This window comes from Gymnodraco acuticeps, unplaced genomic scaffold, assembly GCF_902827175.1.
Source record: "Gymnodraco acuticeps unplaced genomic scaffold, fGymAcu1.1, whole genome shotgun sequence".
Lineage (NCBI taxonomy): Eukaryota > Metazoa > Chordata > Actinopteri > Perciformes > Bathydraconidae > Gymnodraco > Gymnodraco acuticeps.
The window spans coordinates 308,415-330,397 of NW_022989931.1; the positions used below are offsets into that span (position 1 = coordinate 308,415).

General features: G+C 41.2%; 1 protein-coding gene across 1 annotated transcript in view; it reads right to left on the reverse strand.

Moving 5' to 3' along the window:
- Positions 1-8,015: 8,015 nt before the first annotated feature.
- wdpcp (WD repeat containing planar cell polarity effector) overlaps positions 8,016-21,983 on the reverse strand; it is a gene marked incomplete in the record, with an annotated part of 85,909 nt that continues 71,941 nt past the window's right edge. Inside the window, 5 exon segments of the mRNA XM_034209956.1 lie at positions 8,016-8,428; positions 9,136-9,161; positions 9,764-9,855; positions 12,411-12,513; positions 19,487-19,580. Coding sequence (XP_034065847.1) covers positions 8,378-8,428; positions 9,136-9,161; positions 9,764-9,855; positions 12,411-12,513; positions 19,487-19,580 — 366 coding nt within the window.

Sequence of the window (21,983 nt, forward strand, 5' to 3'; positions counted from 1 at the left end):
TTAGTGGCTTCTGTCTCAGTGTGATTCCCAACAGGGAGTCAACATCTTATTTTAGATGCATGTTCACCAGCAAATTACAAACTCAATATTCCTGTTTTCTCTCATTTGAATTAGTCACACTTTTATTTAAAAGCTTGTTGAATTCCTCCCCCCTTAATTATAACGGGGGTAAATGCAAATGAGCCCATGATTAATACAAGCCGTGAACGCGTGTGCAGGCCCCACATTTCCATTTTAGAGAGCAGCCAGTGGTAATCCTCTGTGTCTGAGTTAAATTGAAACACTAACATCTTCACATCGCTTTAGAGGAGAGTAAAGTGTCTATTTATTTATTTGAAACTACAGCGTTAAAAAGCCCTAAATATCGAGGCGTAATTGAATGCATCTCTGTAATGGCGTGATAATTACTCTGTTGGTTTCTCCAAAATAACCTGGAGGAATTGCACTGCCTCTGATGCGGTAATTACGTAGGTGGGGCCAGGTTAGGGGGTCAGATGTAAGTGTGTGTGTTTGTGTGTGTGTAGTGCTTGCGGACATTATAAAAGAAGTGGGGAGGGAGAGAAAATTACGCGTCAGTTCTCTGGCAAGGTTGTTTTTAGACGAGATGTTTCTCTGAAGCAGTGAAGGCCGCACAGAGCTGAGGAGGGGGGGGGGAACAGATTAATGCAAATTAATTGCCCCAATAAAAACAAACCGACCTTGTGCAAAGAAATGACTCCCCCCAACAAAAAAGAGCAGGTGGTGAGGGGTTTAATTAAGACTAAGACAAGGTTTTCTTAATATCTCGAATAAGAATTTAAAGTGAGATATGTCCTGTTATGTTAAAATGAGAGCTGTGCAAACACTTTCACCAAAAGTTAGTCCGATTTGATTCGTCTATAAAATGTCGAAGTGAAACATTAGCCATCATAATCTCGGTTTAAAACACTATAATATCAACTATTATTACATGAGGCAAAAAAAAAACGAAAATGATTATTCTAAAAAAATACTGGAGTCAATTTCATGTCGATGGATAATCCATTAATCAACGAAATATGTTCAGCTTCTGTTATAATTAATCAGGGAGTCAAAGGATCAGAAAACAAACATTTCTCGATCTTTCGCGCCTTTTACTTGTTCGATATTAAGTAGCATAGTTGGCTTTTCCAGGCTTTAAGACAGTGCTTTATTATTCCTTTAAAACATGGCAGAAATTTGAGGAACCAAAAGATGATCGACACGATTTGAAAGAGATACAACGTGAAATATATCGTTTTTTGTCCGAGTGTTGGTCCCAAATGTGCTTCATCCAAATAAACCAATGTTAGAAAGGAAAGTAATCGGTGATGAGGATGACAGATTTTATTAAATTGTCAGAAGCCAAACCCGTTGGAGCCGCTGTCCTGGCTGCCATCGATAATCCCTTCCATGAACCTGATCAGATTATCGGCCTGCTGGGTGCATATTGCCGGCCTCTCTGTGCAGAGCCTGTTTCAGCTGCAGCCCTCCTCTCGTTCTCCCCCCTCTCTCTCCCTCTTTATGTAAATGAAGCTCGCAGCAGCTGAATAAATATCTACAGACCGGGACATTAAACGTGTTTGCGCCAAGACGTAAACAGCGCAGCGAGAGTCCACGAACAGCGGAGGATTTGTTCGGATTTGCATCAAACAAACATTTTGAGACCAAATCTTGTGGGATTGTTTAAGGAGGGGGAAATAGTGAGTGTGTGTGAGTGAGAAATTGTGTGTGTGTATGCGAGAGAGGTAGAGCTACAGGTCTCAGCTGCTCACCTTCAAACAGAAACAAAGCGGTGGAAGCGTTTCTGACCAAAAACGACAGATCATGTGAAGCTGCAGCCAACACATGCTGCAGGAAATGTCGCTTTTAGGAAATAGATTATATAATGAAATGCCTAAAGAAGAAAGAAAGTAGAAAACCCATTATTGACATGTTCTTCCTGAATTTGGAGATACTGTGGAGATAAGAGCGAATAAATGGCCCAAAATACGCAGATGTGATCCTGCACTCTGCTCTATTTTTAAATGGAAACGTGTTATTGTAGATAAATAAGACATGTCATTTTCACAGGTTTTTACGTGTAAACCAAATGTGTTGTTTAACGAGAGGACGAGATCAGGTAACACAAATAGATTACTTTTCAGCCGCACGCAAATTATTTCACCTCATCGAGATTTCTCTGCAGCTCAATATTCAAATCTTCTCTGCAGCCTTGTCATTACACACGCCAGACAATAAGGATATTTTATGTTTTAATCTTCAAGTTAAACATAGTTTTAGTTTCTTTAATGGCTTATAGGAGTTGTATTTGTTGGGGTGAGTCGCTGTCAATGTATTGGACAACATACAGCCTGAACAATAAGAGAACATTTCACCTAAAGCCCAGAGATGCAACAAAAATACAGGATTATTATTCGTTATGTGAATTAATAATATATACAATTTAGATTTAACGTTAACAAAAAACAAGAGCTGACATTCACTTTAAAGCAACAATAATGTGCATGTTTAAATAAAGAAAATAGACAATTACGTTATTATTTTCTTCACACTTTTTTAATGTGTTTTATTGCCAATGTAGAGACAAAACATTGACACTCCTAGTCAAATGTAAAAGAATATCTAACACACAGACACCAGCTTTAATGATTACATCACAATTGCCCAATGTACTAAAACACTGCTTTAATTAACAGGCATTTTATGACATTTGAATCAAATCCTGGCATCTTTGACTTATGGTTTAGAAATAATATTTAACCTTTTGTTGAGGCGGAAGATATTATGAAAAACAAGGTGAACATTTTATCAATGAGATGTTTGTTCTCAGACTTTTCTACACGTTATTTAAATGAATTGTCTGAACATTCATCAAGTTTGTTTTTGTCCTCATCAGATTAACAAAAGTCAGAAAGCTAAATATTTTGTGTTTTAATCACCATCTGAAAAACCTAAAATCTACCTTTACCTTAGAAAGGATTAATGTCGAGTGATAAAACATTTATGATATAATCTTCTCGCTTTGTTCGACACACCTTATTTTTATCCACATTTGGAGTGCATTGGGAATATTTCAGGTGAACGCAGAGTTCAACCTGCATGATTCCGTTTTTAATCACATCATATTTGACGATGGAAGATCTTACAAGTTGATACCTTTTATCAGCGTTACTGTTAAAGAAAGCCTTTCAAATATTAAGGTTAAGGTTAGTTTATTTATATAACACATTTCAGACACAAAGGCAATTCAAAGTGCTTCACATGGGCATTAACACATCATATAATATATACAAATAAGTGCAGAAGTGAAATGATAAAACAGACTTCTGGAAAAGCAGTAGTTAAAACAAAGACACTTCGATCCTTAAAATTAGGAACCAATGTCAAAATGAAGAACCTGCGAAGACAAAACAGGATTTCCCCTTCAGATGCATTTAAAATGAGTCCACCACGAGTGATACTTAATTAAAAATAATTAAAAGCAGCCCGTTATTGTGCCAGTTCCTCCCTTGTGTGTGATGAGTGTAGTTTTAACCTGAGCCGAGGGTCCTCACACTCTGCTCAATAGGACCATCGATGGAAACTGTTGACCTTTTGACCTCCGGTGAAAGAGTGTGAATGTGGGCGGACTGGAAACATTTTGTTCACTCTTGTCCAGGAGGTGAACTGGAACCAATCTGGACCTTTTTTGTTGTTGTTGCATGAGTGGCTGTTGATTTGTATCTGGAGACAGAGACAGACAGATAAACACACACAGAAACCTTGTGTATTTGGTTTGTGAGACCGCGAGAGAAAATATATTGGAAGAAACCGAGCAGTGCTGATATGCTGGAGCTGTTTTCTTCTATTCCCATGCAGGACGGCCGAGTGAAACTTGTCTTTCATTGGCTGTCTGATGTCGCCAGACCTTGGCCTCCGAGTGTGTTTACAGGCCGGTATGAAGAGGGGATGCAGAGGATTATATTTACCTGGGAGGTTAATCTGGGGTCAGCTGTAGATGGGAGGAGCTCAGGCCTCCGTCTCGGGTTTCTCTGCCTTTGTTTCACCTTGTTTTGTGTAATATCTGGGCTCGTAAATAAAGCTGGTATTTGCAGTGGATTTTTCTGTCTATTTTAAGTGTTTCCTGGTGTGAAATAAAGGTTAAAAAAAGCCACACACATCAGCTTGAATCCGCCATTTAAACTCAAGTATTGTTGCTTCCTGTGAGGGGATTTCACAGTTGAGTCCAGGTGGAGCTGCTGGAGTAAAAGCAGCTTAGTCATCCTTACGACACGAGGCACTGAGAGCATTCATGACATTCCTGGTGGGTTTACATACTGTAGATTTGAGTTGGGCAGAGGACACGGGTAAGATCAAGCTTTCATTTTCTTCTGGAGGGAAACTCCGGACTCCACACAGAGGGGAGTTTAAAGGAGTATGGATTTGGGATTTGGCTCTAAATGTTGATGTATATGCCGCCTCAGTTTGACTCACATCTCATATGGCTATGATAGTCTTAACCGTACAGGCTGTGAAATAATGCAAAACCTGTTAAGAATGTCTTAAAGAGACACTTTAGTGTACATGTTCATGGAAAATATGAGCAATGCAAGCCACTCAAGTCTGTGGTTCAGGAATAATACATTTACAACATGCTAGCTGCTCTATGAGGCAGTGGCTCAGTCAGTAGGGGCTTGGACTGTGAGCCGTAGGTCGCTGGTTCAAGTCCCCGACCAGACCTAAAATATGGTGTGGACTGCTACTTGGAGAAGTCCCAGTTCACCTTCTGCCCTGCTGTGGTGCCCTTGAGCAAGGCACCGGACAACCCCCTTCCCCCCCACTCCCATTGCTCCCCGGGCGCTGTACAATAGCTGCCCACTGCTCCTAGCACTAGACTCCTGGTACTAGGATGGGTTAAAAGCAGAGAACACATGAACACACATGTGTGCTGTGTGCTCTGCATGTGTGACCATTAAAGAGGGTTTCATCCCTCCCAATTCTATGATAACAGCTAACATGCTCAGAAGAGCAGAAATGATTGGTCAATTAATCAATTAGTTAGTCGCCAGAACATTTACATTTGTCATGTATTACACATTTAAGTTGTTAAGAAAATTAAAACTCAACTATCTCTTGTTTAGGTAGATGTAAACATTTCTGCTTTTTCACGTCCAAATAAAACTGAATATTTTAAGGATTTGGACAAAACGAGACATTTGTGCACACTATTTTTGACATCCAAGACATCCTGGTCTTCATTTTAAACAGTTGAATAATGTAAAATAGACCAATTCATCAACCGATAATGAAAGTTGCAGCCTTAATGATTAGGTAATGTTTGATAGTACATTGTTAAAGTAAAACTAATGTGAAAGTCATACGTTTTGCAGGTATTTTATCAGTGGGCCAAACTCCCTAAAATTAAGTGAAGTTCTTCATCAGTTTATCAGTAAATGAAAGGATTTAAAGTTGATCTGAGGTCAGTAGGAGGCACTTCCTTCTTTAAAGATGGGAAACAAGACAAGAGGCACTAACTTCCCTGACTTCAGATGCTTTTTGACGTCCTCACTTCCCCCATTCCTGGTGAATCAGTAGCATCAGGAGGGATGGAGCAGAGAGGTATTTGAGGGGCTCGTATTATCTCATCTGGAAAGGATACAGACCCTCATCCCGAGTCACAACTTGTTTAAAGCCCTGCAGACGTGGGAATCTCAGCGGCGGCTCGTCGGCCTGCAGGCTTCAGAGTTTCCCACCGAGGACGTCGTCTCCGAGTCTCAATGCATTTAGATTGTTCTTCAATGAGACATTTCTGTCCACACATGGACCAAAGTGCAGCAACTCTGTAACGTATTAACACATATGATAGATGCAAAATCAACTCTTGATCTTTAAACATTCAAATAGCAGAGGTTCGCCTCTGCAGGGAAATTATACAACATTCTCTTAAACCTCTGAAAAGTATTGTTTGTTTATGTGTAAGTATTAAACAATTTCCCCTCTTTTAATACTTGTAATAATTCCTTACATTTATTATAGCGCTTTACAAATAAACATTACACACATGTACTGTGGACAATACCCACAGAAGCAAATCCAGGTGAAGTGTCTTGCCCAAGGACACACCGGCTTTACAGACGCAGCGGCGGCGGGTTTCGAACTGGTGTTCCCCAACGCCCCCTTGATCTGATGCACAGCCCACTGCGCCACTCCGTCCCTTAAGACCTTATTAATACACACTATGTTTACTAGCATTGCATTGATGATCCCTGAACTTGGATATTCCATCAATAAGGTGACAAAACAGGCATCTTCAAATAAAGAAACAAGTTTTTTTAGTTATATGTGCAGTGTATAGAGAAACCGTTAATAAAAGAAGTCCTCATATACTTTTTGGAGCAAAAACACTATTCAAGAGACATAAAGTACATTTAAATCCTTTGTATTTAACCATGTTTTACAGCTGGTGTCTCCAAGAAGTAATACAAAAGGTCAGTCTTTCAATAAACTCTCTCCCAACAGAACATAAGGGCTGAGGACATTTGACCAGAAAGATGACTATCAACGATCTTAACTTTAATCTCAGCAGAATCTGAGGTTGTTTTAATCATAGAGTATCAAATGATAACACTTTTGGCTGAGAGGCGAAAACAGATATTTAATACAGATACGTTGCACCGTAATTAAGTACTTTTCGTGATAATGAAGTATATGCAAAGAACATCTCATTCCTCCATGAGAACCGACAGCTAAGAGAAACCCAACACTATTCTGGGAATAAGACTCTTGCAATCACCCTCAACTGTAAGTGGTTTTCTCCGTTTGATGTCTTTAATGGTCTTGGTGTATTTGTCTTGTGGAGAGAAACAAACCTATACAACATGTAAACAGTCCAATCAGAGCCTTCATTAGAGGCGATGAGGCCTCTGCTGCCGCACAGGGAGAGAATCAAAAACACAACCTGGATAATAGCACGTGCCGCGGGCTTGATTCATTTCCAAATGTTAACAAGGCCGTTTCACAGTATGTTAATTCCACTAATAAGCCTATCTCTGCGAGTCATCTCGGATGGCAAAGATTTGAGCGCGAGGCGGTGGTGTTTTACACAAAAAGCTGCCGGCCACATTTTGAATGAAGCATGTATGATTTCCCAAAGCTGACATCATTGCTCAAAGGGTATCTTTGTTTTCTGTATTACGAAAGAGCAGTTTCACCGTTTGCATGTCGGAAAGGCTACTGAGAGAGGGGAGGGACTCCTGCTCGCCTGTTAAGCAATGTCTCCGCTTTTTATTCAAGCCGTCAAGTCAGACAATCAGGAGATAATGCAGCCTTGGTTTGGAAATTATAAACGTGTCAAGAGATGCTCTAAAGGCACCGACAGATGCCACTTATCTCCGGCTGCCTCTGCAGTGTGACTGTATCATCAGAGGGGAAATATAACATGGTGATGTTTACATAAGAGAAGTATTAGTATCAGTCAGAAATGTAATTCCTCTCGCAGGGGATTGACTCCCCAACGAAAAACATACAATGATTTTTTTTTAACAAAACAAACACAAAAAAACGAGGAGAAAAGCATCCTCGCTGATCTTCTGTCCATTTCCAACATCGCTTCTTGTATATTTTTTGGTGGAAATCCTTTTAGAATGCAAAGTAAATAGATTAGGATACAGTGAGGGATTACGGCTCCGCGGCGCTGTCAGATTAGTCGCTGAGCGCCGCGCGTCGACAGCTCTGACACGACCATGGCTGCTGTTCAGGAAAGGGGCTCCGCGCGACGCTTTAAGACGCTGGTTGGCTCCGATTCATGAATAAAACTGTGGCCCGTAATCTCAGCCAACACACACACACACACACACACACACACACACACACACACACACACACACACACACACACACACACACACACACACACACACACACACACACACACACACACACACACACACACACACACACACACACACACACACACACACACACACACACACAGAGGAAGAAGAAGCCTGGAACATTCAATATCAGTGGTGATGGAAATATAATACAAGTCTTTATTTTTTCAGGATGATTAACGGAAAGGTTTAAAACACTTTCAGTCGTGGTTTTAAAAGCAGAACCCGGTGTTAATGTTTTCTTTTGGTTTAGACTTCACTAAGACAGAAATACCCTGAATTCACATCAACATTTCCCAGGTAGAATATGACAGGATGAAGCTATATCAAATGTACAACTATTACATTATATCACTTTGATCAGATATCCATACAGATGTAGTGTTCACAATGAGTTGAGCTCTTCTCCAGGTAATGTGACTACTTGGCATACCAGCATATGGGTAGAAAGTGAGTCTGTGATTGGTGAAATGTTGTTGTGTCTCTTATCGTTTCTTTGACGTTCTTTCAAACCATTCCTAAATGGACCACATGAAGCATCCCGAGGTCTTCATCGTCCTGAAAGAGAAGAAACACAAAGGTTCTGTTCGATAAACCTGTTTGTAAAAGTAAAGACAGATGATTAACAGCACATGTTTTCATTGTCTGTGATCTGATTGGTAGTTTTACCTTTGAGTTCCCTCAGAAGAGTCCTATGTACCTGCCGAGTACTATTCTGTATTGTACCATGCTCTTTTATCCTATATTCACACCTGAGAGCTGCACTCACCAAACTAAATGTACTTTATGGTTCACTTTAAAGTCTTGAAGGCGAGTTTATTTATATAGCACTTTTCAACACAAGGCAATTCAAAGTGCTTTACAAAAAATGAAAGACATTAAGAAAAGCCTTCCACATTATTAATTCTTAGGTAATTTGACATTAAGTCTATATCTAACTATCAAAAAAGTAGTGAAAAGGCAATTTAAACTTTCCAGGGCTAAAGTGATGTCCTAAAGCAGCTAGTTTAACTAAAAACTAAATAAATACAAAATGTTTATCACAAGAATCAAATTCTCCCATTCAAGAAGCTTCAACCAGCTATTAGTTTGGCATTTTGCTTGAAAAATGCCAGACGATTAATCAATTATCGACATTATTGGAGGACATATTCTTCGATCGACTGAACTATAACGCTATTACATAACATGACTATGAACACTATTGAATAGGGACATATATTATGATTCTTATCATAATAAAAATCAATATCCAATCTACTCACATTCCTGCTGTCGCCTTCACTGCTTCCTGCACGACAAAACCAAACGACACGAGATGTTAGAGGAAGTCAGACGTCACAATATTACACATGCACACTCACACACGGGAGCCCTAAAGCACACAAACACACACACATACACACACACACACACGGTGTCTGAACAGGTTACATGCTCACTCAGTAGGTCGGACATGTCGCTTTTCTGGGTTTTAATGAGTGTAAAGCGTGGCGACCTCTCGCTCTGAGCGCTGTGTTAATAAGGTGATGATTGACATTAAAACCCCAGCGTGCATTATATAGATATTTAAAAAGCTGATGCAAATTCCCCTCCAATAGCCTACAGTCTGGATTATCAAACTACACAGCGATTTGATAGCGAGACAATTGCTCATCACCCGAAACATGGAATTATTAAACTGGAGAGAACAGGAAGGAGGAAGAGAGGATTACATATATGCTATCACTTCGTATGACTTTTAGGACACACACACACACACACACACACACACACACACACACACACACACACACACACACACACACACACACACACACACACACACACACACCACACACACACACACACACACACACACACACACACACACACACACACACACACACACACCTGTTTGTCTCAGAGTCCTGAACACTTCTGGGCTCACGGTCACACGTATGCTCTCGGCCTGAAGTCTCCTCTGATTGGCTCTTCCATCAACCCTGAGGAATAAAATGAAAATGATTAAAGTGTAACATCTGTTGAATTGAGTTTAAAGATGAATGAATTGTATGTGTTGTTGCTTTTCATTTTGTTCAGAAATGTTGTGATCTTCATTTATGATAAACGAGCTCGCCCTTAATCTACCACATCTAGTTTTTACTCCATTTCCTGCATTATCCAGTTTATCTTTGGACAATCTAGAGAGCAGATAAGTGTTCATTTGTTGAGTTATGGATTGCATGTTGTGGCAGAGAGAAACTTTTAACCTCAACATGCATCATGTCTTCTTTACTGGGGCTCCTATTAGCAAAGAGTTTGCTCATCAGTGATTTACACGCATGGTAGATTTGGTCTTCTGTCTTTTTCTTATGATGAAAATACAAGTGTTCTCTCCAATGTGAAGATGTTTTACCTCATGGTGTGGAGAGCAACTTTGTTTCTGCTTCCTACACTGATGAAAATTACATTTTCACCTCCTTCCGAAAAACACAAAACTTCTTCCATTTCAATTTCAGACCATCTTCGGGACACCAACACCTCAGCAAGATAAGCAAGTATCAGGTGAAACAAGTTTGACTGATGTGTATTAATGTGATCAGTCATTGGGGCAGTGCGCATCAGTGAAAAGCAGATGCCTCATCTCTACTAATCAGAACTCTTCACAGAAGTGACCGTCAGGATACGGATCTAGATACTGACATCTTTCCTACTTGGAGATTCTGGACATAAATATGAAATAAATACATAACAATTGTAATTTAAAAGGCTCTAGTGTCAATGTTGGCCCCCTTTATACGCAACAATAAAAATAGCCTCCAATCTCCTTCCTCCGCTGACAGAGGAGTACGTGAGGAGAGCGAGGCCAGCAGCCATCAAAGGAACGTTGGGATGCTTCCCAGATTCCCGTCTCGTTCCCTCTCTCACTTCTCCGAGTCGGATTTGGGGAACGCGTGGATCGGCGAGGAAGCCCCCGACCTGCCATTGTGCTTTCGCCTTCCTCCCTTTTTATCTTGCTTTTTTCTCAGCGAGCCAAACGGGAGAACGCCCGCGCTACAAAGCCTCCCCTTCTCCATCTCAGCTAAGCTGTCATTGGCTTCACATGAGAAACAATGAAACTTCATCGGAGACCAGATTACAAAAAACAAACGGAGGGGGTTAAATATGAAAAATTGTTCTAGAAGGACGGGGGCGGCTTTTGTCTCTTTCTCTCTGTGGCTATTATCTGTTGGGAGGTTTGGGGATCTGCTTTCTTAGACCTGGGGTACTGCACCCGGGCCTTTGGCTGCCAAATCGCCCTAACCCTCTTTTTTCTCCTTTTACTGTTTGAAAAAAAAGCATCTCTCTCTGTCTCTTCCCCTCTCATTCTCTCTCTGGACCCAGCTTGTTTAAATTGGCCGATAGCAAGGGATTTGGGATGGATGGAGGGGGCTTAGAGAAACGCAGAGTGGAGGGGAGTCATCAGTGTTACAGTCAAACAGCCATGAAAAGCCTATGAGGACGAAAAGAACAAGAGCGCCTTTTTGATCTAATGCACACAAATCCCATATAAATACTCCAATATGTTGGTTGGGGTATGACAAGGAATGCCCCTCCATCACTTCACAATAATAGAGACGTGGATGGCTATATTTGTAAGTATCTGTTTGTGTGTGAGGCTGGGACAAAGTGCTTTGAGTGTGTCTTTAGTCACGCTGTTTCCACACGGCATTCATGTAGACGAGTGTATTAAACAATCACTCCGAAACACCGAGTTCTTCAGGCGTGGTGCGGATGGAGTCCGGTGGAGTTTTAAATGTGGGTTCAGCGTTGGGATGGATGGAAACGTAAGACCCGTAACTGATGTGGCGTTGACATTTGAAGTGTCACTGGGATGAAGGCTTTTAGGATGCAGCTGGGTCATTTGGTCACAGACGCTCTCATACAATTCTTATACAGACAATACCGACCCACTGAGGGAGAGGAGATGACAACTTAAAGTGGAACAGTGAATCATCCGCACAGAGTCTGTCTGGGGCTTCTTTAAGAGCGGGTTGAACTAACTATGTCATTGTATATAAAGCAGCTATAATGTGTATCCTTATTATAACAATTGTTCTTTTCATTTTGGTGCATTCTTATTATATTGATTGAGCAATTCGAGGCTGAAGAGTCTGATATGTTCCTCAGGACATATGCTTAGAATAGTCTCATTGGTGAAGACTTAAAACGGAGCTAAAAGAGAGGGGAAATGGTCTGTTTTATCTGTCAATATCAATGTTTCCTGACAACTTAACCCTATCAATTTTAAAAGGCAAATATGGTGCAAACTTCTTGTTTTAATTCACTTTCATTCATAATTTGGACACAAACATTACTTTAAATGGATGATTATGTTACTCCATAACGGCTGGATGTGTACATTGCCAACAAATTCAACTTAAAAAGATGGTCAAATGTGAATAACAGTGGCCAAAATAGTGAGTTAATGCAGGTTTAAAGAAATAAGATGTGTGACAGTGATAATAACAACCTGAAATCACGTAGCAAGCTCACACACATGGTTCATGTCACTCACTGTGTTGTCGGAGTATTCGGGTACGAAGGTCCTGTTGCCGTCTGGTTTCTCTCCGTCTGTCTGGAGACACGCATCACATCATCTCCAACTCTCTGAGGGTCTTCTAGAAAAAAAAACATAGAAAGACAAAAGTATGTACAAGACCATTTATCCAGAAATGATGCTTGATCCAACAGTTTCCTTTATGACGCCTATATATTGAGTAGTCACAACCCTCTTTGAACTTTTCATGTTTAAGTGTTTAAATTGTGACTTTTTTGTATCCATCCATCTCACTTGTGCTTTTCAACTTTTGCCTGTTTTTGTTTGAGAAAAACTGAAGCTCATAAAATACAAAAACCTTAAAGGTCCCATGTCATGGCCATTTCTACTGATCATAACTCCATTGTTGAGTTCTACTAGAATAGATTTATATTGTGCAATTTTCCAAACTCACATTGGTTTCGCATACAGCATCTGTATAGCATGTGTATTCACTCTCTGTCCTACACGGCTTGTTGGAGCTCCTGCCTCCCCCCCCCCTCCCTATGAGCCCACTGTGCTCTGATTGGTCAGCTCGCCCACTCTGTTCTGATGAGTCCACCACCGTTACAGCGGAACATCAATGATTATGTGTTACAATGGCGTTTGTTAGCAACCAGAAAATGACACCAGTAATGACAAACAGATGAGAATGCTGCGTGGGGTCTGGGTGCCGTGTTGGCGGGACGTTGCGGGGCTCGCTGCTCCGCCCTTTGAGGCTCGAGGAGCAGACAGTGTGAGCTGGATTACTCGTGTCGTTTCCTGGTTGCTGCGTGGGGTCTGCGAGACAGCGAGACACCACGGAGCTCAGCCTGAGCTCAGAGTGTTTGTGTTTACGGAGCTCCGCGCAGCACCGCGGCTGAGAAAAGATAAGTCTGAGTGAGTGAGTGAGTGAGTGAGTGAGTGAGTGAGTGAGTGAGTGAGTGAGGTGTGTGTGTGTGTTGTGTGTGTGTGTGTGTGTGTGTATGTGTGTGTGTGTGTGGAACTCCGCGGATTGGTCCATTTGGACTTCGTTACGTCATTAGGACCCAGAAGGAAAAAATGGACAGGTCTTCTCTGTGTTAGAGTTTTACTCGCTACAGGGTGTACTTTGAGGGTTTGTGACTCTGCAGACCGTTTACATGCAGAAAAAGCTACATAACACACAAGGAGACGGGTAATAACCGGAAAAGCATGACATGGGACCTTAAACACCTTGCTCCAAATCTCCAGTAGTTGTTCACTTAGATTCGTGTGACTGCATATCTGAAAGCATTGAAATGTTTCACATCATTTCCATCAAACCATTCAGTGAGCCTGTATCAAAGCATTTGCATTTGTCATCCCCTTCTACGTTGCATCTACAGTATCTTGTTTACTGTATGATGCACATCTCTGTGAGATCAAAATGTTGTCATTCACTGGCAGTGATCTGTACATTTAACAGATATATCTCTGTGTTTACTTCAGCCGTGAAAACACACTACAGATATATAAAAAGGGTTTGTGGAAACAGCTGTGTGTAGGCTTTTTACAAATGTGGACGTCACACCTTGACAATCCCGTTTGTGATGAACATGTCACGCCGCTAAAGTTTCTAAATTGAGAAGTCAAACAGTGATGGAGGTTGTGTGATCAGAGCTGAGCGAGGAACAGAAACAAACGCTGCTTCAACACAGCGGAGCTAACAGGCTTTCACCACAACCACCAAGAAAGGAGAAGTGGATCTTCAGATAAAGCTCTTGTCTCTTTGCCCACTGAAAGGCCCTGCAGTCACATCAGCCTTTGTGAGGGGGAGACACAACCATCAGGAACAACTTGGCTTCTCCTCCTGGCATAAAAACGCCACTCCAGAGAAAAAAGAGATAGCGAGGAAGAGAAAGACGCCTTCCCTCGCACTTGTTCGCTACTCTGCCTCTCACAATGACGTATCTATCCAAATCTACACACTTGTCAGCCAGACAGCTTTAAGCCATTCCCAACGCTGTTATAAAAAGGGACCATTGCTAAGCTGTAATGTGTGTCTTCTATTGTGTGTGTGTGTGTGTGTGTGTGTGTGTGTGTGTGTGTGTGTGTGTGTGTGTGTGTGTGTGTGTGTGTGTGTGTACGTACATGCAAATGCAGGATCTCAGGTTTACAATGGATGCACATAAATACCAGAAGGGGTGCATAGAAATATGGTCCAAGACATCCACCTTAAAAAGAACCACTAGATGCAGAGACATCGTGAAAAACCATCCGAACAATAGCATGAGATTCGCTTTTCTTTCCAATGTCTCTTCCTTCCAATGCAAATCATTTAGGTTTTGTGATTTCCTTGAAGTGAAATGAAGAAATCCAGGGTGGCGATAGATCAGCTGCGTTTATTCCTGATGTGAAAACACTGCTTGATGGTTTTCTGTCGTATCAGGCCGTTAGATTAAATATAGCTCAGATCAAAAACAGCAAACTCCCAGTCCCGATGAGCAGAGCTGAACCTGCTGAGCCTAAATGATCTTGTTTCTTCTCTCGCTATGAGTTAGAGAAGATGGATATCACTTTCCTTTCTGTACAGCTTAGCTTAGCGTAGAGACAAATGGAAACAGTTAGCCTGGCTCCTTCCTAAGAAAGAAATAATGACCGTAGAGCAAATTTGAACCAGGCTATTACATTATCTACTGTCTGTTTTATTTGTACAAATACTGACATTTAAAACTACAGCTCGCTGTTCTCTTTGCTGACTGGTAAACTGTACGTTAGGTAAATGAACAATTGTCCTGCATTTGGCTGCAATTTACCAGCAATCTTACTTTATAAGCTACAGCCTCACCATGATTAACCTGGTTAAAAGATTACAAATCAGTGGTCAATATTGAGTAACTTCTCAAAACTAACATGATTATACTCTTTTGGCAGGTTTAAAGGAGTCAGTTATATCAATATTATTGTCATTAATTAGTTAGAATTAAGCTCTGGGGCTGTTAAAGCGTGGTATGCATCTGCATGTAAATCCAATTGAACATACATCTAGTTTCAGTGTCAAATGTACAGTGTGGTTTTGTGTATGTGCAGCAAACTTGTGTATTTGCCTTCATAACGAGAAGTTGACCCGTTGCAGGTCATTCAGTGTTTGCACAGAGAGACAGCAGGATGTGTTGGGTCGTAGGAACGCCTGCTTTACATGAACAAAACACACTTCTGTTTAACAGCTGAATATCACAGGCAGTGTGTTCAGTTTACACCCAACTGCACACATACTGTACACATATTTACACAAACACATCTCCGAGGGCTATTTTGAATTGGAGCTGTAGTGTGTGTGAGACCATGAAAACAAATACATTTCATTCTCGTGTGTGGATAACAACTGAATTCTCTACTGAGTAAAGGTGCACTGAATTATTTATTACATACACACATACCATAATCAAAATAAGCTTGTAATTAATACCAAACAAATATTTATCAGGGAACAAATATAATTTTGTGTTTTGTTTTGAAGGGCCATGTTTAAGAGGCCTGTGGATATGTGTTACTACAACATTTATTATTTAGTAGCTTTATTATACAGCAATGTGTTCTTTTCACTCAAGGCCAAAATACCCAAATGTATAAGGTGGATACATTTAGTGGAAAAAAGTACAATAATAACATTTCATATTTCTGAAATGTAGTAAAAGTATAGTGTGTGCTTTGGAGCCAGAGCTGATACTGGAGGGGTTAGACGGCCATGCCAGAGGCTAAGTGTGTGTGTGTGTGTGTGTGTGTGTGTGTGTGTGTGTGTGTGTGTGTGTGTGTGTGTGTGTGTGTGTGTGTGTGTGTGTGTGTAAAGCGAGACACCTGTTCACTGGAGCTCTCTGCTTGAAGCACGCCACTCATTATTTATGTACTGTCTTTTTGGCTGGCTGTCAATGTGCTCTGTCTATTTGCACACACACACACACACACACACACACACACACACACACACACACACACACACACACACACACACCCCCCACACACACACACACACACACACACACACACACACACACACACACACACACCCCCCCCCACACACCCACACCCACACACGCACACTTAACAAGAGGCATCAGCTTTCTCTCTGAACTTGCCTTTACCGGAAGTGTGTAGATTAGGGGTGTAACGGTATCCGTATTCGTCCCGTACCGTCACGGTTCGGACGTCACGGTTCGGCACACACAGTCACACGACGAATACGCATTTTTTTTACGAGTGGGAAAAAAGTGTCATTCAGGGCAGTATCCACTACACTATTTATAATCCAGGGGGCGGTATTGCGCCTAAAAGCTGTTTGCCAGCCGCCCTTAAACAACAAATGAAGAACAAGAAGAAACACAACAACAAAACGAACAAAATACAAGAAGAAGAAAAGTTAGTATGGCGATTTCAGATAACACACAGGAGCTAGAACCCACCTGCTTCTTTTAAATCAGCTGTGTGGGAACATTTCGGGTTCCCTGTGGACTACAATAACGATGGAGTGTGCGAGTGGTGGATCGGACGAGGACGGCGTGTCGCCGTTGTTCTACAGTGGTGCGGTATGCTAACGGTAACACACGCCAAACATGCTAAATCATATCAGAAGGCATCACCCAGATTTGCCAATCACCGGAGCAAAAGACAACAGCAGTTCAACAGCTGATCCCCGCCGTGAGACCAAAATAAATAACGGAAGCTTTTGGCATATGTTTTTCAACGGCTATGCGCTCTTGAAACACTTTCTTATTATTTATGATGTCATATTTTCAAGACATTCTTTTTAGTTTTACAGCTTGATGAAACCTTTTTGTTTGACATCAGCCATTATAGATACTATGGCCATCTGAGTGTACTGTGTAAGGTTTGTTTTTAACTGTTTAATACAGTTAATTATTCAAAAAAGAGTTCTTTTAAAAAAAAAAACTGAAACTTGCACTACTGTTCAAACATAAATAACAACAAACCTGGAATTATGCATTTGGGACTTTTTTTTTGCTTTTTCTTGTTGTACCGAACCGTACCGAACCGTGACCCCCAAACCGAGGTATGAACCGAACCGTGACTTCTGTGAACCGTTACACCCCTAGTGTAGATGTTTGGACATTTGCTGGTCTGGTGCCGGCATGTTCTGAAAAATGGGACTAATTTCACAATACAATGTACACTATAAGTACTGTAGATGGAAGAAAACCCTTTCTCTTGTTTAATTAATGTGCAATATTCACTCACTTTTATCTCCACCAACTCCTGGGTGTAAACTCAGTTGCTGCTAAATGTCTGCTGTTAGAGGGTCTGTCAGTTACTCATAGTGTTTTCAGCTTTTAAAGGTCATCGCCGGTTGGGTGAACCAAACTTGTTTTTAAACGTTTGTCTACTTTAGTCGACAGGCAGAAGTAAAGAGACAAATAACAGCGGATAGTCTAAGGTCAGTTTTCATGTATCCTGCCTTTTCATTTATTTCTTAATTTACTCAATTATATTCTAGTTTTTTTTATTTCCTGTCTTCTTCCTTTTTCCTTTGTCTTTCAAAATGATAATTGTATGTTATTGACTTTTTTCCTCCCTCTTTTCCTGCCATCATCCCTCCTCTTTCTTCCCCCTCTTCTGTCCCTTCCTCCCTCCCTCTCTCTTTCTCTGCAGCGCTGTTGTCCAAGGATAGGACATGCTGCAGGTGATGGAGGTAAATCATCTAGGACATAATTAAGAGGCTTATGAGGAGGAGTGTGCGTGTTATGCATCACATTATAAAAAAATAAACTACAAACAGGCCTCATAGTTACACAAACGCTCATTCTCATTCACCGACAAACACACAGACACTCAGCCTTAGGGGTCTGACCTTATGCAGCCGAGTTAAATACCTCTCTCGCCTCATTTGGCTGTCTGTGAGCACACACACACACACACACACACACACACACACACACACACACACACACAACACACACACACACACACACACACACACACACACACACACACACACACACACACACACACACACACACACACACACACACACATTGCCTTCTGGTGTGTTTTAAGCACCAATGAAGGACTCATCAGACATGTTCATCTAGTTCCCTCACAAATTTGAATGTTTTCTGCTCACCCGTTGGCCCTTGAAGCCTCTGTGAGGAATTGCGTGTGTGTGTGTGGCCTAGCATTACTATACTTGTGGGGACCCTAAATCTGTTTACACAGTCACGTGTGGGGACTCGCCTCCCTTATGGGGACAAATTGGAGGTCCCCACGAGGGGGAATCATTAATTTTAGGGTGAAGACTTGGTTAGGTTTAGGATTAGGGTTAGGGTAAGGGATGTGTTGGTTAAGGTTAGGATAAGTCTCCAGGAAATGCATGTAAGTCAATGTAATGTCCCTTGAAGTGATGTATACATGGTGTGTGTGTGTGTGTGTGTGTGAGTGTGTATGTGTGTGTGTGTGTGTATGTGTGTGTGTGTGTGTGTGGTGTGTGTGTGTGTGTGTGTGTGTGTGTGTGTGTGTGTGTGTGTGTGTGTGTGTGTGTGGTGTGTGTGTGTGTGTGTGTGTGTGTGTGCGTGCGTGCGTGCGTGTGTAATCAGGGACTCGGCCTGATCCCCTCTGGGTATGTGCTTTTGGGAGTGTTTGTCAAAGGGCAGCAGCACAGCCTGAAGTAACGACAAAAAAAAGGCCTTCGCTGGCTTTCCTTCACTCGCTGTTTACTTTTATAACTTTGGGCATGTGTAAAGTATTTTATTTGTCTGATATTAAAGACTTTTTTTTTTCACAACCACCTGCAATTTGGGGGGAAAAACCTTTAAAAACACGAGGAACCTTAATGTGGAAACATCAATCTGCTATATATGATTTCTTAAAGGTGAGTTTTTACACTTTAACAAACAATGCAATGAAAAAACTTTCAGTATCTCACTTTTAACAGGTTGTATGAATTACACACCTCTGTCTAACATGATCTGAATAAATTCTCCTTTGTGTTTTAAAACAAGGGTGAGATCCTGAGAATAAAAATGTTATTAAATATCTGAAAAATGTGTCGGCGTAGGTGAGTAACCGGGGTTATCAGAGGTCGGACATTATGATTATTTTCTTACCGTTGCCTGCTGCGCTCTCGATTTCATTAGCTTTCCTCTTGGCCACATCCGCGAGCACCACCTCGCCTTTATCGCTGGCAACATAATGGAGGTCCTTTGAAGGGAAATGCAAGAAAGAAAGAAACGTGAGCGTTAATCTAAAATGAATCTAGGCTCCGATGACAATAGCTTCTTTTTTTGTGTTGGAGGGGTTGGTGGTGGGGAGGGGGTGTTTTGGCGGGAGAAAGAGGAAATGACAGAAGAAGAAAAGAAACGAGCCGTTTGAAGCCCGACATCAGAAAGAGCACCGGTTGGATGAAATGCCGGATTCTCCAAAAACTTTGAAATCAGCCCTCCCTCCCCCCTCATCTCTCTCTTTTTGAACTAGGGAGGATGTTATCTGTCACATTTCAAAAGTGGGAGAGGAGGCGAGGGACTGGTCACCTTTCAGAGACGCTGGTATTCTCTCTTTACACAGAAACATATCCAGCCGAGCACATTACTATATCAGCCTCCGACAATATTGGAAGCAGCGTGTCTCCTCTGTATCTCTCTGTTTGAGTCTGTCAGGGCCACAAAGAGAGATACTAATGCTAAATGATGTCTGAGGGTGGATGATTTAAAGCTCAACGCTGCCACATTAATATCCACACTGCATCACACAGCTGTTTTTAACAAAGGTGCTCTGGGCTACAAGCAAGGGTAAGGTCAATGTGTCTATTAAAATCCCAGAAAAAAAGGAATGAATTCTCGAACTGTTGTTTTAATAAATTAGATTCAATTCAAATCTTAAGAGACATTCACCGCCTCCTGAATCCGTATTATTTCTAAGCAGATTTAAAGAACGTAGTGTGCTTACATGGGAAAGTGGACACAATTAAAACTTCTTGATATAAGTTAACATGTTAAAAATGATTTTTGAGCTGTTGCATTATTCTCCCACAATGCAATACACAAAGGAAATAGACAAGCTTTTCAATTACATGTCAAGATACAATATACTAATATCTATCAAAGCAATACATAATAATAATGTTGTCACGATCTGTCTTTATGGTGTCTTGTCTTGTTTCATGTTGAAAGGTCTTCACTTCCTGTCTTGCCTGTTTCTGTCTGCGTTGTGTCTTGTTTAAATCTGTCTGTGGTTCCCGGTCGTTAGTTTCCCTGGTGTGTCTAATTTACCCGATTGTGTTCACCTGGTGTCCCTGTGTTTTCTCCTCCCTCCTCACCTGTGTCTTGTTTCTGTGATTAGTCTTGTGTGTATTTAAGTTCTGGTTTTTCTGTCTGTCTTCGTCGGTTCGTCTTGTGTCATGACTAGTTCGTCGGTGAGTGTTCTGTTCTGTCTGTGTTATCACCTAGCCTTGAAATAAAGGAATTTGCACTTTAATCTGCATTTGGGTCCTACCTGCTTCACACACCGTGACAAATGTGTTATAATGTCGAAGTGGTTTAGTTTAAACAGATCATATCCCTATGTGTGTGAATGTTGTACGCCAAACAGGGGAGGAAAAGCAAAACTATGGCTCTTCAATTGATGTATAATAGTATTTAAGCAGTTGTTTTTATTCTGTAACTGCGGTTCCCAAAAATAACTAAAAAGAAACCCATGATATCCTGATATGAACCAGCACTGACCGATGAACACAGATCGCTGTCAGTGTGATAAACTGGAGCAGCAGCAGCATGACGGTATAACATTTGGTCTGGTGTCAGAAAGGTCACTGATTTAAATCCCCAAGATCAGCTGTGAAGTAAATGAAAAACACACCCTTAACAAAAGTCAGCATGTTGCCCCGGCTGCTGCAGCGGAGCCCGTCGATAACCAGCAGCAACAGCTGAAAACGGACTGGTCAGCTCCCAGTAGCCTTTGATAGGAAACCAAATGCTTGTGAAGGCGCAACATATACTGAATAGGGCACTAGGAAATATGTGTGTTGATTGTTAAGTGTTTACCTGCAGATGGGAATGAGCTTTTAGCTATAATGTAGCATAGCATCTCTTCTCTATTTGAGATGAATGTACATTATTTAATTTCATATTCTGTTCTTGTACATATCCCATATTCTACTGACATGTATATGGACTTTTTGCACTACTTTTTATTTTGTATTTTATTATATATGTTGCATTGTTGGAGGAGCTCATTGCATTGCCATTTCTACACTATAGCTTTGTGCATATGACAATAAAACCTTTGAATCTTGAATCTATGTTTATGCATAGTCCTTGTTCAATAAAGACACATAATAATACATATAACTTTACATTGTGCGGAAAAGAAACACTGAAGCACCATTTTAAATTAAAAAAAAGAAGATAAAACGACAGATTTTCTCCAACCGTCCCTAATTGATTAAACAGAGAGAATCACACCCTTATCCCGGCTCCCAACGAGGGGCTCCTCAGAGTCGCAGGGTTTCCTCTGGCTGAGTGCAGGGGCTGAGGGCCCATCAAAGGGTACAGCGTGTTAAGGAAAGTCTTCCGCCTCAGCAACATCACAGGACATCAGTGCCATGAC